The 16,466-nt window shown below is 36.7% G+C and overlaps 3 protein-coding genes across 3 annotated transcripts; 2 read left to right on the plus strand and 1 right to left on the minus strand.

Annotated features, from left to right (window-relative positions):
- LOC18792208 (ras-related protein RABA2a) lies at positions 1,156–4,166 on the plus strand. Its single transcript, XM_007225741.2, has 2 exons — positions 1,156–1,536; positions 3,337–4,166. The coding sequence occupies exons 1-2, from the start codon at positions 1,372–1,374 to the stop codon at positions 3,820–3,822; spliced, it is 651 nt and encodes a 216-aa protein (XP_007225803.1). The 5' UTR covers positions 1,156–1,371; the 3' UTR covers positions 3,823–4,166.
- LOC18793702 (ras-related protein RABD1) lies at positions 4,705–8,590 on the minus strand. Its single transcript, XM_007225780.2, has 8 exons — positions 8,441–8,590; positions 8,235–8,307; positions 8,008–8,055; positions 7,841–7,888; positions 7,217–7,288; positions 6,267–6,422; positions 5,298–5,401; positions 4,705–4,944 (listed from the first exon to the last, which is right to left on the minus strand). Exons 1-8 carry the CDS (start codon positions 8,452–8,454, stop codon positions 4,854–4,856), a joined length of 606 nt encoding a protein of 201 aa, XP_007225842.1. The 5' UTR covers positions 8,455–8,590; the 3' UTR covers positions 4,705–4,853.
- LOC18792801 (leucine--tRNA ligase, cytoplasmic) lies at positions 10,114–15,370 on the plus strand. Its single transcript, XM_007227299.2, has 3 exons — positions 10,114–10,417; positions 10,861–14,142; positions 15,054–15,370. The coding sequence occupies exons 2-3, from the start codon at positions 10,880–10,882 to the stop codon at positions 15,058–15,060; spliced, it is 3,270 nt and encodes a 1,089-aa protein (XP_007227361.1). The 5' UTR covers positions 10,114–10,417; positions 10,861–10,879; the 3' UTR covers positions 15,061–15,370.

The raw sequence follows: 16,466 nt of genomic DNA on the forward strand, positions 1-16,466 counted from the left end.
AAAAAATTAAAAGAAAAAGAAAAGGCAGATAATGGATCCTATTTTTATGGAACACAACTAACCCATTATCTTTTTTAATTCTAAAATAAATTTACTTATTTTTTTAAAAAAACCTCTCGCAAGCGCGGAAGCGCGTGCAGAGAGGCTAGTATTAAGTATAATAGTAAATCTCCCAAAAAATAATCCTATCAAACCATAATTTTGATTGTTACGTGCCTTTTGTTATGTGATTTTTTTTCTCTCTCTGTTCCAACATTTTTATTTGCTTATAAATTATCTTGGACAATTTTTTTTTTCAATTATCATAATTTTCATATAATAAATATTTGGGAGGCTTTGGAAAAGGCCAAAGGAGAGGAAAAATTTTTAAAATAAGCAAAAATGGACAAAATTGCCCTTATTTATTTTTGGATTTCTTAAAGAATCCTTTACATTTGCATGTCTTTGGTTTGAAAGTTGAAAGGTTTTTCTGTCTTTTTTGAAAAAGCTTTGGCTTTTTCCAAAAATGAAAGTTTTTTTGTAGCTAAAACCTAAATTTATTTAAATATTTAAACCATTTGTCTTATATGACATCCCCATCCGCAACACTTTTTTTTTTTTTTTGAGGACCTTTTCTATTGAAATGAGCGATATAGCATATTAAACTCACATACACAACACGGATGCTAGGACTTTGCCTGAAGAAATAAATACTCCAAACTACTACACTAATGAGTCCCTTAGGACCTAAGAACGTATGCGTAATACTCTTGAATGCATTAATTTTGTTGGTTCGCCATCTATAAAATCAACGGCTTTTATTGATCCATTATGTCCCACTATTGAAATTTTGTGTGTGGAAAACGACAAATTTTTTATTTTTATTAATTATTTAAGCAATATTAATGAGAGGAGATTCAAACACAGGAGCTCATATTCTCCTCGACCAAAATAAATAAATAAAGAAGACATTTATTTTTGGACAAAAAAATAAAGAAGACATGTAACAACCGTTTTCACATGTATAAGCATAACGCAATCATGCAGACAGGCTTCAGAATTGCTCAAAAATGTCTTTCCATTCTTCTTATTTCGTTTCCCTTTCTACCCTTCTTTCCAATGTAAACAAGAGAGGAACCCACCATTAAAATTGGCAGGGTCATTTGGGGCAAAAACTTTAACTGGCAGGGGCATTTTGGACTCAAAAACTATCTCTGCAAAATGCCAACCAAACCCACATCACCGCTTTTGATTTTTCCTCGGACCCACACGCATCTTCTGCTTCTTCTTCTTCTTCTTCTTCTTTCTTCTTGTTTTGGTAAGAAATAAAGAAAATAATTCGAAAATAAGAAAGAAAAGAAAAAAAAACAGGGGAGAAGGAAAGAGAGAGATATGGCGAGAAGACCGGACGAGGAATACGATTATTTGTTCAAAGTGGTATTAATCGGCGATTCGGGCGTAGGGAAATCGAACCTCCTCTCCCGATTTACTCGTAACGAGTTCTGCTTGGAGTCCAAGTCCACCATTGGCGTTGAGTTTGCCACCCGTACTCTCCAGGTCCACCATTTCTCTCTCTTTTTTCCTGTAAATATATATTATCTACACACACCCACACACCCAAATTTGGTTTTACTTGTTACGAAACCGGATTTGATCTCGTTCTTTATGCTTGTTTCTAATGCTTTTTTGGTTGAATTTGGATCTGGGTTTTGTTAGAAATGCGTAATTGAACTAGGATCTGGATTAGTTTTCAATTTGTATAATGTGAAATTGTTGCAGATCTGCTAGTTTTCTTGGTTATAGTAATCAGTTTGTTGAAATCTTGGCGAGGGATTCTATTTTGTGTTTTCTTCACTCTATAGAGGACCAAGCTCAATTTTTTGATCTGGTTACTGTTTCTTTTGAAATCTAAGCGGAGCATATAGTTACTTTATTATTATTATTATTATTTTAAAGTTCAAGAATTGAACAATGTGGAATAAAGATGCAGTTTTTTTTACTGAACCAGGAAACAAGAGAAACAATGCGCATAGAATTGTTTATCTAATATACAAAGCATTTGATTGATGAAATGATTCTGTATTTCATCTGGTTGTTTTAATTTTTGCATGCATTTTAGTGTTAGTGCTAATCATTTCATTGGAGATGATCTTCACTCCATCTCTTTTGACGTGACATTTTATATTGACACCAAATTTATATATCAGACTTTAATTTTGAAAAACAAAGAAAGAAAAAAACTCAGTTACCACTTTCGGAATACGAAAATTTTAGCTTCATAAAGATTCTGATTTAAACGTTTTTTAAAAGAAACAGAAATACTATTAAAGTAAGGTGAACAAATATTTAATAGCAAGATAGGCACTAGATTAAAAACCACCTTCTCATCCCCAAAAACAAAAGAAGATATTGTCAACAAACTGAAAATACCAATACCTCCTGACACCCCAACCAATTGAAAGCCCCTCCATCCATATCCATCGAATGGCCCTTTCCAATATAGAGCTCTTCAAGGCTTTAGCACTCTCTCCACTAACCGGCTTAAAGCATAATGCCAGAGTAAGCAAAAAGGCTGATAAGGAATCACCCTGCCATAGGTTTTAGATGCTTCAAATTTCTCCCTTGGCCGCCCGTTTATCATCACCAAAAAATTCACAGATTTCAAATAATTTTGCATCACTCTCTTTTTCTTTTGCCAAACCCTTTTGCCTCTAAAAGGCCATCTAAAATCCCTAGGTCAATCCAAAAAACCGCCATTTGTTAAAATCCCTAGATGCTCAATCCTAAACCCTCTCGGTCCTTCCTCATATATGAATATGTATTAACATTCATGTATAAGTTGCTCAAGTTGCTTGTGTTGGAGATTCCTTTTCTTATGTTTCCCCAACTTTTTACTCAAGTTAAGAGATTATGTTTGTGCTTGCTGAACTTACTAAATATTCTTCCCCAAGTTGTCCAAAGTTTGGATTGGTCAGGTTCATCCAACCAAAGTATCACCTCTATCGTCCACCCCCTCATTTGCAATTAGAATCATGTCGAAAAGCTCTCCCTCTTGCAAAAGCATTATGACTTGAGTGGATGAAAGACAATATTTTGGCTTACATCATGACTTGATACCTCAGTGATCCTCAATGATTATTTATCCATTACGCAACGCAAATGCACAAATTTTGACATATTTTACAATACAAATACACAAAAGTTAACAATTTCCTCAGATTTTATCCTAATCTGTCATGTGTCATCTTCCACAATATTTTCCAGTTCTAGAGTTCTTGCCTTCAATTACCTTTTCAAGAACTGAGTTTTCTGGTGTGTTTTATTAAAAGATGAGCACTCATCTGTTCTCTTTGTCAGGTTGAGGGAAGAACTGTGAAAGCTCAGATATGGGACACAGCAGGACAGGAGCGATATAGAGCAATTACTAGTGCCTACTATAGAGGCGCCCTTGGAGCTCTACTTGTCTATGATGTAACAAAACCAACAACATTTGAGAATGTGAGCAGGTGGCTGAAGGAATTGAGAGACCATGCTGACTCAAACATTGTGATCATGATGATCGGGAACAAGACTGATCTGAAGCATCTACGTGCGGTTGCCACAGAAGATGCCCAGGGTTATGCCGAAAAAGAAGGCCTTTCATTCATTGAAACATCTGCTCTTGAAGCAATCAACGTTGAGAAGGCTTTCCAGACAATTCTCGCAGAGATATACCGGATTATTAGCAAGAAGTCTCTTTCGTCAGATGAGCCAACACCTGCAAGCATTAAAGAAGGGAAGACTATTGCAGTCACGGGAGGATCAGAGGTCAATACAAAGAAGACTTGCTGTTCTTCATCCTAAAGTTGATTAATTTTTGAGTTTTCCTGTTTTTGTTGTCTTCCTCTTTCCGATTCTTCCATCTGTTTGTGGGTTATAATTTAAACTCTTTTTTTTTCTTTCCTTTTTTGATTATTCCTTCCTCGTTGAACTATAATTTGTTATCTGTTGCCCAGAATTTTTCTATAAGGGCTATATTTCATTAGGTATATAACAGTGATGATTAGATGGATGGTGCATCGAACATGAAGCCTCAGGAGGTTTGGATTGTTTTGTAGAATTACTTCACAGGTCAGAGCCAAAGTGATGTTTGCCTTTTTACACAGGAAGCTTTGCCTTCAAAATATGCTATTACAAACCATTCTCAAGACTTTCTTTGTTTTGGACAAGTACTTGAACAAACTAATTTTTATGGATTACCAACCCAGTTCTCCGAGTTCATTGTATGACTTCCATATAATATTGCAGTTGGTTTTCATGACCCCAATTACCAATTTGAACCGAATGAAAGAAACCATCATGTGCACGAAGCACAACCTGACGTTTGGTGCCTAGCACTGGATTGTATTGCATAACTCACTCGATTGAAGGTAACCGAATGAAAGAAACCATCAGTGTTTACAGTTTCAACTTTATCAATTCACATCAACTTTGTCATCTTCATGCGACCGGCATGTGGCATGGTTATAAACTAACTCTGACAACAATTGAGTTTGCAGGCATTTGGTATGGAGTAACTTTCATTTTATGTTTAAATGGGCAATGAGTATCATATTTTTGACATATTTGCATTTATTTCCTTGTGATATTGCAATTCTTCACAATACTGCAAGACTTGCATCTTTTTTTTTCATCATCTCGCAGCAGACTTCTTCCTTTCAATGGTTATAGTCGGTGTACCCATCATCATCATCTAACTGTTAATTCGAATTTTCCCATAGATAAGAATTCAAGCTAGGCAATATTTTACAAGTTTCTGAAACATCCACATGACAATTCAGTCAACACAGTTCCACTGTCTTACAATTTTATAACAGATTTGATATTGGGAATGGCTAACCACAACAATTGCCATTCTGCTGAATCGGCTGTCCCTTCATTTCAACAGTTCCGCTCGACTTGTTAGCTGTTGGTTGGCTGCCCATTCTGCAAAAGCAAAGAAAAAAAAAAAGTTACCAACTTAAGAGACTACCAGCACGTAAAACCACAATCTAGTAAACAAATTGAAACCCAAAAAAACAATTACTGCAAAGGGGATGACTACATATTTACACATCCACCCCCTATCAACTCAAATGTCGATTATGAACCTCAACAAGATGTTTCTGAAATATCAGCCTCCTTTTCTTTTAGGGTAGTTGAAAGAAGAAACATGCAACATAGTTTTTACCCAGATATTTTACGATTATCTTTGGAGCAGATATTCTGGGAGGGGAGTTTATAACAAGAAAGTCTCAAGCATGTGATCATAGCATGAAAGAGTTGACTAGTGGTTTTACTTTTTCTTTATCTCGTTAGCCATTGTTAAGAAAGCCTGCTCAACATTGATGGAGTCTTTAGCACTTGTCTCGAGGAAAGGGATCCCAAGTTCATCAGCAAAAGCCTACAGTGAGTCAGTAAACACAAGAAACAAAAGTTAAGCCTCAGCACGCAATTATCACAATTGTTTTTTTTCAACAAAAAAAAAGTCAGTCCATATATATTTAAAATTTACTTGAATTGCATTCGTAAGTACGTCCGGCAGCCAAATTGGCATAAACAGCTAAGATAAATATCATTCTTATTCATAGACAGCTTAATCAGCAAGATTATATTTTCATCAGTGCCAACCCTACATAATAACTGTCCCCAACTAAACAATTTATATACATCCTGAGGGTCATGAGGAGCATCTGACCAGAAAAGTATCCCCAGGAGCTTCAATCTGGAACACCCACTCTGATAATACAAATACTTGGAGCTACACTTCTTCGTATCAAAGAAGATTTTGTATATGCCATTCTAATATGAACTAAAAATAACCAGAATATGGATTCTTTTCTAATTTGATAGTTGAGAACTGAAGCAAGGATTGAGTATTAATTCCATAGAAAATGGATCCTATCAGTCATACATAACATAAGCACAGCAATTCCAACATGTAATACAGTGTTATTGACCATAACATAATGCAAAGCATGAAGTCAATGTTGAGGTGTGAAGTAACAAATTAGCAAGTCAAATATCCATTAAGTATGTGCAATGGAGTCGTAATGGGGCATACATATAGATACAAAAGGTAATACATAACAAACATGCCTGTAGCTTACCAATTTCATGGAACGGGTTTGATGCATTTAGGAGAGTGAGCATATTAATTGCCCAAAGAGTGCGGTCACCAAAATGCGCATTTAAAGGGAAAAAAACAATTTTTACACTTTCCAAAATTGGATTGATAAATGTTCAGGCAACTAAACTACAATTTGTACCTTGGCCGTTTGTGTGTCAACAACCTTGTTCTCAACTAAATCACACTTATTTCCGACTAGAAGTTTGCACACACTGTCACTTGCATATCTGTCAATCTCATTCAGCCACTGCTTGACATTGTTGAAGCTCTCCATCTCAGTAACATCATAGACAATCTGTGGCAGTTCCAATGGAATTAAGACTCTTTCATACACAGGAAAAAGTGAACTCACACATATTATTATGAGAAACTACCACTTCATCTTGCTCATCAATATAAGATACTAGTTTTTCCAATGGTGGTAAGATCCGAAAGTGACTCATAGTTAATGTTGCAGAATAGCTTCAAAAGAAGTCACTTTCATCCACTACTGATTTTAACATAGAAAGGAAAGAGAGATAGTTAACATAACCTTTCACTCTTTGATTTAAAGAAAATAAATTATATACAGAGGTATCAGTAAACTGCATCAACAATTATAACATTCTCAGGTAACCTGATAATGCAAATCAACTGCAGCAATTTAGTGAGCCCACAAGTCCTTTACAAGGTCCATCCATGCTCTTTCACCATTCTTTCATCAAACCATGTGGTCATGCAGCAAGACAATATGGAAACGTCTGACCCACTCACTTACCACTAATTTGCAACTTGTATTCCATACACATAATGCCAATGAAATTGGCATCATAAACTGATGAGATACTCATTCATATCCAAAATTTCAATCTAACTTTTCTAGTATAGTCATACTAGCACTTGGCCTTAACAATTTCAAAGACCAAAACTTTCTGTCAACAAAATCAAGGTCCAATAAATATTCAGTTCATGTTCATGGACTAGAGCAAATCGTAGAAAGTAAATTTAAGCTCGGATTAACAGCAGGCTTACCATAGTTTATAATAAATAAAACATCGTCAGTTACACCAAAAGGCTTAAGAAAAATAAAAGCAAGCATGCAAATCTTACAATTATCCCGTGTGCTCCTCGGTAGTAACTGCTTGTTATAGTCCTGAATCGCTCCTGTCCAGCAGTATCCCACTAAATGACAGAAAAAGCAGCAAATGTTAATTGCCAACAGAATGTTCATCTATCAGTCAGCAAGAGTAATTAAACAGCCCGTTTAGTTTTCCATGAGGCATCACACATAACATTCCCTTGTCAATTTTGATACTTCTACTGATCTCTGTAGGTAAGACTTGGTTAACTTAAAAGGTTTATATTAGTTTTAGTTAGAACTATTCTTTCACAATGCAAACATACAATTTGCAAATGTTTTGAAACAAAATGATTTCTAGTTAAGTTTAACTGTTCATCAAGAATTCTGTAAAGAAAAGGCATGCGAATAGAGAGCTAACAAAGTGCAGTTACATCCTAAGCTTATCAAATTCTGAGAACAATGTTTACCAGAAATCCAAAATAGAAATAAAACCCTGCCAATTTATATGAGACCCAAAATAGACCCATAACAATAGATTTCAATTTATCAAAGCATACATGCAAAACTAATTGCGCCCCCCATACCAAAAACAAGTATTTTCATTTAATACGACAAAGGACCCATGTATTAGACACAGAGCAACTTCTACTCACAATCTGCAGCTTGACTGTCTTCCCATCCAGCTCCACTGTTCTGATTTTCTGAAAATTGACAGAAAATGTCAGCAAATAAACCATAAACACCAAAGATAAGTACACAAATACATTTACATTTATATATACATAAACGTAAATAAATGTACAGATATATATATACTCACAAAATCAACTCCAATGGTGCTTATGTAGCTGTCTACATAGGAGTCATCCTGAAAGCAATAAATGACATTAAAAGAAGTATTAATTTGAGCACTAATTACAGAAAAATTAATCTCAAAACCCTAAAATTTCTTCACTGGGCTATTTCCATTATTATTGAAAAAGGAATAAAAAATAGCATAATTGTTATCTAAGGGAGAAACAGAAAAGGTGGAAGGAAGACACTCACAGAAAATCTGAGAAGCAAGCAAGATTTTCCAACGGACGAGTCCCCAATTAGCAAAAGCTTGAACAGATAATCGCTAAAAACCAAAAAAAAAAAACAAAGAAAAACAAAATCGTAGGATAATTTAGGCACGTGAAGAAAACTGAAAGAAAGGGAGGGAAAATAAGAGAAATGGGATGTTTGGGAAGAAGGAAAATAATTTAGCTTACTATTCGTTGCTCATGATTGATTGAGTTGCAGTCGGAAAATGTCGAGGGAGTTTTGATTTTTGCCCTTGGGGCTTTCAACTTTAGAGGGAGAGAGAAAGAGAGAAGTTCTTTACCTCACCCGTCAAAGACTCGAGACTAGCTGTGCCTACGTCCCCACGCTAAAGTCGTAATTTAATTTAGTTTAATTTAATTCTTGCTATTTTTGGTCAGATTGCATTGTACCTTTGAACAAAGAAAATCACAATGATCAAACTTTAATTAACAAATCAACTACCAATAATAAAAGTGATCTCAAGTTCAAGTTATAAAATGAAGCGTTAATACTTTTTAGTTATTGAGTTTTACACGAAATTTTAATTTGGTAATTGAATTTTTTTTATAATTAAATTGGTCACTAAATTATTCAAAGTTTAAAGTTTGTAATTTATAGACTTGTTGTTAGTTTCCATTAAGTTACTTGGTTAAATATCTTTTTTGCCACTAAATTTTACCAAAAATTTCAATTTTATCACTGTTTTTTTTTTCTGGGGCCAAAGCCATGTAATGTTGTCCTATGATTTTGTAACTTTATTTAGAATTTTTTTTTGGGGGTCGAATTATAATTGGAGTTTTTTTTAAGAGTGTTGACATGTCATATCGTCGAGCCTTTAATTTGACGCACAAGGGATATTTGGCATACCAACCCAATCACATATGACCCAAAAGTGACATGTAGATTCACCTTGATGAATAATATGCTAGGGAATTGAGGAAGGGAGATTGGGAGAGAGCAAACGAGAGCATAGATCGATTTTAGAGGAGAAAAACAAAAGTGTCAAAAAGGTGATATGTGGGCAGTGGCGGATTAGGATTTTCCGGCTAAGGAGTCACAATATAACAGTTCCGAAATTTTTTTAAGAATAAAATAACACTTTTAAAACATAACATTATCAGTAAAAAAAATATATCATATTAATCAAAACAAAAAAACATAACAACTATCAGTAAGAAACATAACAAATATATACCATAATCAATAAATTTCATATCAATATGAAAACAGAGACATAATAATATCATATTAAAAATTTCATTCCATAAATATGGTTGGCAGTGGCTACCGACAGGATGTGGTTGACACGGGCGAAGTGGTGGTGGAGGTTGGGCCTTGGGGCTTAGGGCTTTGAGAGAGAGTGAACTGTGCTTTTGATTTGGGAATGAGAGTTTGGTTGGGGGTGTGGTGGAGTCGAGTAAAGGGGCTATACTGATTTTATTTTTAAATTATAAAATTTTCTTAAAACTTAATTTGATGAGCCTGGACCAAACGACGTTTGGCCAGGAGCTTTAAAAAAAAAATTAACCTTAGCATGCAGTGAAGGACAAAGGGGAAGGGGACTTTCATCGAGCACTTGGCGTGCACCCAAAGGATCGCACACATGCTAGCCAAAGGGTCGCTGTTGGAGTCCACGTCCAATTTTCTGGCATTCCAAAGGGTCGTCCAACTCCTCTTATCCTGTTGTGTGTCGCCGCTGTATGCGGGCACTAATATGTATTTGTAGGGATAATTTAACCAAGTTTTATACACACAGTCATTTTACCAATTTCCCTTATAATTTTGCCAAATAATGCATCTTCTAAGTGTAACGGTGGAAACTGAACTTTAGCTCACATCTACGGCTCACAGAAAGTTTGAACTTTTAATCTTGTTCAAGATCTGTACCATAAACCATGCACTGCCGCACACACAATCACTACAAAACCTAATCTTAGGACCTGTCACGTGGCCCCGTTGAAACTCCAAAACCCTAAGCTAAGTTATTCCTCATCGTCTTCCCGGCTATTGTTTCTTCCCTCCTTGCTCAAATTGACGCTCCGCGCATATTACACTGTTTTTCGTCTCCAAGGAACCCTAAATTTATCCCTGGCTTCGCTTCTAGTACGAAAAAACGCGCGCGGGCTTTCCTGTAATGCCATACCATATTCAATTTTGAACCACAGGTACATTGCTCACAGTTTTTTAATTTTTTAATTTTTTCAATTTTGTTGTTTCAAATAGTTGCTTATGATTGTTTTTGTTTTGAGCTTATTGATCGGCGGATTCTCTAACGGAAGACCTTGTTTGGTGTTATTGTATGATTTGTTCTTACAAATTGCTCATGTGGACTTTAATTAAGCTAATAAAAATTCTAATTAGATTGAGTTTCAGCATGTAATAGTTACAATCGCCGAAACAATTTGCTATTTTTGTTTTTAGTCTCTTTTTCTTAGCTTGGATTTGGGTAACTCTGATTCACACTGGCTGTTATATTTATTTATTTTTGATAATTGGTTTTATTCTGGTTAATGTTGCATATAATCTATTATGTTTTTTATTATTATTTTTGATGATAATGCCTTTGAACAGCTGGTTTGCTAATGTAAATTGTTGCTCCTTTTTGCAGTTTCTGTAAGATTACAGAAATGGCAGCTGAAGGTGGTAAGAGCTTTGCCAGGAGAGACCATCTCCTACAGATTGAGACAAAGGTTCGACAGTGGTGGGAAGAGAAAGATGTTTTCAGGGCTGAATCTTGTGAAAAGCCTCCTGAACCAGGGGAGAAGTTCTTTGGAAACTTCCCGTTTCCTTACATGAATGGTTTTTTGCATCTTGGACATGCATTCTCACTCTCCAAGCTAGAGTTTGCTGCAGCTTACCATAGGCTAAGAGGCGCCAATGTGCTTTTGCCTTTTGGTTTCCACTGCACTGGCATGCCCATCAAAGCATCAGCTGATAAACTTGCAAGAGAGATTCAAAAGTTTGGTAACCCGCCAGTTTTTACCAGTGAATTGGAACAAGAGAACCAGGAAGTGGAAGCTGAAGCAGAGGATGCAAATAATGGTGCACCTCCAGATAAGTTCAAGGGAAAGAAGTCGAAGGCTGCATCAAAATCAAGTGGCCAAGCTTACCAATGGGAAATCATGCGTAGTTTTGGCCTCTCTGATAGTGAGATATGCAAATTCCAAAATCCTTACAACTGGTTGACATTCTTTCCTCCATTGGCAGTGGAAGACCTCAAGGCTTTTGGATTGGGATGTGACTGGAGGCGCTCGTTTATTACTACAGACGTGAACCCGTTTTTTGATGCCTTTGTGAGGTGGCAGGTGAGGAAATTAAAATCCATGGGTAAGATTGTGAAAGATGTCCGTTACACAATATACTCTCCATTGGATGGGCAGCCATGTGCAGATCATGATAGGGCATCTGGCGAAGGAGTTCAGCCCCAAGAATACACCATCATCAAAATGGAGGTGGTAGCACCTTTCCCGTCTAAATTGAAAGTGTTGGAGGGAAGGAAAGTGTTCCTTGCTGCAGCAACACTGAGACCTGAGACCATGTACGGACAAACAAATGCATGGGTATTGCCTGATGGGAAGTATGGAGCCTTTGAAATCAACGAAACAGATGTATTTATTCTTACACAGAGAGCAGCACTTAATCTTGCCTATCAGAAGTACTCTAGGGTCCCAGATAAACCTACTTGCTTGGTTGAGCTCACCGGTTATGATTTGATTGGCCTTCCATTGAAGTCTCCACATGCAATCAATCAGATTATTTATACTCTTCCTATGTTGACTGTCCTGACAGACAAAGGCACTGGGATAGTGACTAGTGTGCCTGCTGATTCTCCTGATGATTATATGGCCTTGCATGATTTAAAAGCAAAACCTGCTTTGAGGGAAAAATATGGTGTGAAGGATGAGTGGGTTATGCCCTTCGAGATTATCCCAATCATCAACATTCCTGAATTCGGAAATAAGGCTGCAGAGAAGGTCTGTGCAGATCTGAAAATCAAAAGCCAGAATGAGAAAGATAAGCTAGCAGAAGCCAAGAGGTTGACATACCTGAAAGGATTCACAGAAGGGACACTTATTGTTGGAGAATTCAATGGAAGGAAAGTCCAGGATGTGAAACCATTGATAAGGAGCAAGCTCATAGAGGCGAATGAGGCAATTGTGTATAGTGAACCTGAGAAGCGGGTGGTGTCACGATCGGGTGATGAATGTGTTGTGGCTCTTACGGATCAATGGTACATCACATATGGGGAACCCGAATGGAAAAAACTGGCTGAGGAGTGCTTGTCCAGCATGAATTTGTATTCTGACGAAACACGACATGGATTTGAACACACATTGGGTTGGTTGAATCAGTGGGCTTGTTCACGATCTTTTGGGCTTGGGACTCGGATTCCCTGGGATGAAGAATTCTTAGTTGAGTCATTGTCCGATTCAACCATTTACATGGCTTACTACACCATTGCGCACTTTTTACACAATGGAGACATGTATGGTTCCAGCAAATCTGCAATTAAACCTGGACAAATGACTGATGAGGTCTGGGAATATATTTTCTGTGATGGCCCATATCCTGAATCATCTGATATCTCGTCATTGATTCTTAATAAGATGAAGCAGGAGTTTGAATATTGGTATCCATTTGATATTCGAGTGTCTGGCAAGGATCTAATCCAAAATCATTTGACCTTCTGCATTTATAACCACACGGCAATTATGCCCAAAAAGCACTGGCCTCGTGGGTTTAGATGCAATGGGCACATCATGCTAAATTCTGAGAAGATGTCCAAGTCTACTGGGAATTTTAGGACCATTCGCCAGGCAATTGAGGAGTTTTCTGCTGATGCCACACGATTCTCATTGGCTGATGCTGGAGATGGTGTTGATGATGCAAATTTTGTATTTGAGACTGCAAATGCTGCTATCCTAAGGCTCACCAAAGAGATCGCATGGATGGAAGAAGTTTTAGCCACGGACTCTTCTTTGAGAATAGGTCCTCCTACTACTTATGCTGACAGGGTCTTTTTGAATGAGATAAATATCGCTGTGAACAGAACTGAGCAGAATTATCGGGATTACATGTTCCGCGGAGCCCTCAAGACTGGGTTTTATGATCTTCAAGCTGCCAGGGATGAGTACAGGTTTTCATGTGGTTCGGGGGGTATGAACCGTGAATTGGTGCTGCGTTTTATGGATGTGCAGACGCGTCTCATAACTCCAATCTGTCCACACTATGCAGAATACGTCTGGAGGGAACTTTTGAAGAAGGAAGGGTTTGTGGTAAATGCAGGATGGCCTGTGGCTGATGCTCCAGATCTGACCCTCCAGAGTTCCAATAAGTATTTGCAAGATTCCATTGTTTTAATGAGGAAGCTGTATGAAAAGCAAAGGTCAGGTTCAAAGAAAGCCAATAAGAAGGGTGCTCCAGTTACAGCGGTGACAGAAAACAAGCAGCTACCAATTGGCTTGATATATGTAAATGAGCAATTTGATGAATGGAAGGCTGAGTGTTTGAGGATACTACAAAGTAATTTTGACAGAGAGTCTTGCACTTTTGCTCCAGACAGGGTGATAATGGAGGCATTGCAGAGAAGTTCAATTGGTCAGACTAAAGATTTTAGACAAACCCAAAAGCTTTGTATGCCTTTCATGAAGATGAAGAAGGATCAGGCAGTTGCAATAGGGGCTCAGGCCTTAGACTTGAAGCTACCATTTGGAGAGATTGACATCCTTCGAGAGAACCTGGATTTAATTAAGAGACAAATCGGTCTTGAAGAGGTTGAAGTTTTGTCTGCTTCTGATCCTGATGCTCTTAATAAAGCTGGTTCACTTGTTAAATTGGTGGAGCAGAATCCTCCCTCCCCTGGAAGCCCGACTGCCATCTTCTTGTCCAGGTAATTATAATCCTTTTGTTACATAACTGCACTAAAGCACACACCGACTCACACACACACACACACTTTTGGTCAGATTGTTTTACTCAACAAAGCATCAAACTTTACAGTATATATAATATATATGATATTAAAAAACGAATTCTACTTTTCTGCTTCACATTCATGGATTTTAATTTATATGATATTAAAAAGGGGTCTATATAAACTAAACCCTCTAGTAGAAATGAGGATTAATTGTTCCTCCCCCACCCTGTAATCTCTGGAATCAGATTGGAAGAACCAATAATCAAAAAGCCTTTCTGCACTTCTGCGATCTGCCCTGTTGTGTGTTATCTGGAGGCAATTTTGATTTCCCGGGTTTCAGACATTAATCTGTCACATCTGTTCTCTGCTGATGTGGATATATTTGATTAATGTTGTTAGTAGAAATCTGTAATGTGTGACATTGCAGTGTAATGTGTCACATTATGTTGCACTGATCTAGATATGTTTTATTAAGGTTGGCATTACGAAAAAATTATTGTTGGTTTTATATTTTGATTTTTTTGCAACTTTTCTTTATAGAATTTAATTTTTAATAGTAATATATGTATCTTCATGAATGGTTTTGCTCTGTTCAGGTGCGTCTGTCTACATGGGTTTGTGCTTGAAGCATAATGCAAATTTTGTTGATAAATTCTCTGTTTTATGCTGTGCAATTGTGAACTGGAATAAATTTTGTTTTGCTGGGTTTTGAGACTTGTGATGTTATTCATCAGTATTCATGCCTGGTTTCTTCATTGCAAGATTTTTGTTGATTGTGAGCTTTTCCCTCTAGTGCTTTTTGCTGATACTGATTGTGAAGGTAAACTGGTTGTGCTTTATGATGTTTGAACCTCATTTCTGTTTCTTCTCTTTCATGCGAATAGGTCGTAGGAAACTCCGCTCTCAAACATAGGCAATGAACGATTGAGTTGACATGCTGCTGGGAGAATTGTTTGCAATGAAGAGAACACTTGTCTCTGACTTTTGTGATAATGAACTGGGTGAGATTCTTTGAGAGTGATGTGTCATATTTGAATTTTTGAATATCAGATTTTTGTTTTCAAGTTTTGAACTTTGTTCTATTTCAGCATCCTATAGAGTTGTGTTGACTTATATCTACATGTGATATGGATATAACTTCTGCTTTAAAATTAATTTGAACTGTACCGTCAATCAAATTGTTACATTGCATATTGTTTTGTACCTTGGTTTCGAAAATTTCGTTGTAAAGACCAGAAAGAGTAGTGTGCTTTAGTCATGAATGATGTATGGACAAATTGGAATGTGTTGAATATGTCAATGTGATGCAAGCTGGTGTTGCAGAGCATCATATCCAATATGTTTATCCTGCAAATAGTACCAAATCAAAGAATTTCTGAAAGAAAAGGATTGCGTCTCTACAAACATCGACAGTTATTAAGTGGAACAAATAAAACCAAGATTTTCACCCAGTAATTAATTTATAATTGGACTGCAAACTCAACATTCATTCTTCTGATGGCAGTCCAAGACTTTCTATCTCTTCACCCACAGAAATTACTGCACACTTTGCAGCAGCCAGGATTCAAGTATCCTTGAAAACAAAAAAAGAAATAGAAGGTTTATCAATGAAGAAAAAAAAAAAAACATCATATCAAAAGTAAAAACAAGTAGGTCAAAAAACAAAAGCAAAGAAACACATTTTAAATTTATTAAATATTAAAAATAAAAAAGCGTATAGCCGTGCGGCTATACAATGTATATATTAAAAAAAAGGATGCTCCCAGCCCCTAGGTGCCACGTGTCAAAGGAGTAAAGCTTTTTTTAAAAATTTTTTAAAAAAAAGGGGAAAACGGGTACAGCCGTACGGTTATACTATTTTTTTTAAAATTCAAAAAAATGGTATAGCCGGACGGCTATACGATTATATATATAAAAGGGCCGGCCCATGGCCTAAGCCCACGTGTCAAAGAGGCCTCAGCCCACGTGTCAAACAGGTAAAGCCATTATATTTTTTAAATGCAAAAAACGAGTACAGCCGAACGGCTGTACTATTGTTTTTAAAATTCAAAAAAATAGTATAGCCGGGCGGATATACTATTATATATATATAAAAAGGTCGGCCCATGGCCTCAGCCAACGTGTCAAAGAGATAAAGCCATACAATTTTTTAAATGCAAAAAACGAGTACAGTCGCACGGCTATATGTTTTTAAAAAAAAATTCAAAAAAATCGTATAGCCGGTCGGCTATATTATTATATATATAAAAAGGCCGGCCCACGCCCTAAGCCCACGTGTCAAAGAGGCACGCCATTCT

The sequence above is a fragment of the Prunus persica genome, chromosome G1, assembly GCF_000346465.2.
Source record: "Prunus persica cultivar Lovell chromosome G1, Prunus_persica_NCBIv2, whole genome shotgun sequence".
Lineage (NCBI taxonomy): Eukaryota > Viridiplantae > Streptophyta > Magnoliopsida > Rosales > Rosaceae > Prunus > Prunus persica.

Coding starts and splice junctions, on each gene's coding strand:
- LOC18793702 (XM_007225780.2), bottom strand. Junction 8,056..8,234: donor GCTTGCTTCTCAGATTTTCT/GTGAGTGTCTTC, acceptor TATTGCTTTCAG/GATGACTCCTATGTAGACAG. Junction 6,423..7,216: donor GAGGAGCACACGGGATAATT/GTAAGATTTGCA, acceptor GAACTGCCACAG/ATTGTCTATGATGTTACTGA.
- LOC18792801 (XM_007227299.2), top strand. CDS start 10,880: ATGGCAGCTGAAGGTGGTAAGAGCTTTGCCAGGAGAGACCATCTCCTA.
- LOC18792208 (XM_007225741.2), top strand. CDS start 1,372: ATGGCGAGAAGACCGGACGAGGAATACGATTATTTGTTCAAAGTGGTA. Junction 1,537..3,336: donor TTGCCACCCGTACTCTCCAG/GTCCACCATTTC, acceptor TCTCTTTGTCAG/GTTGAGGGAAGAACTGTGAA.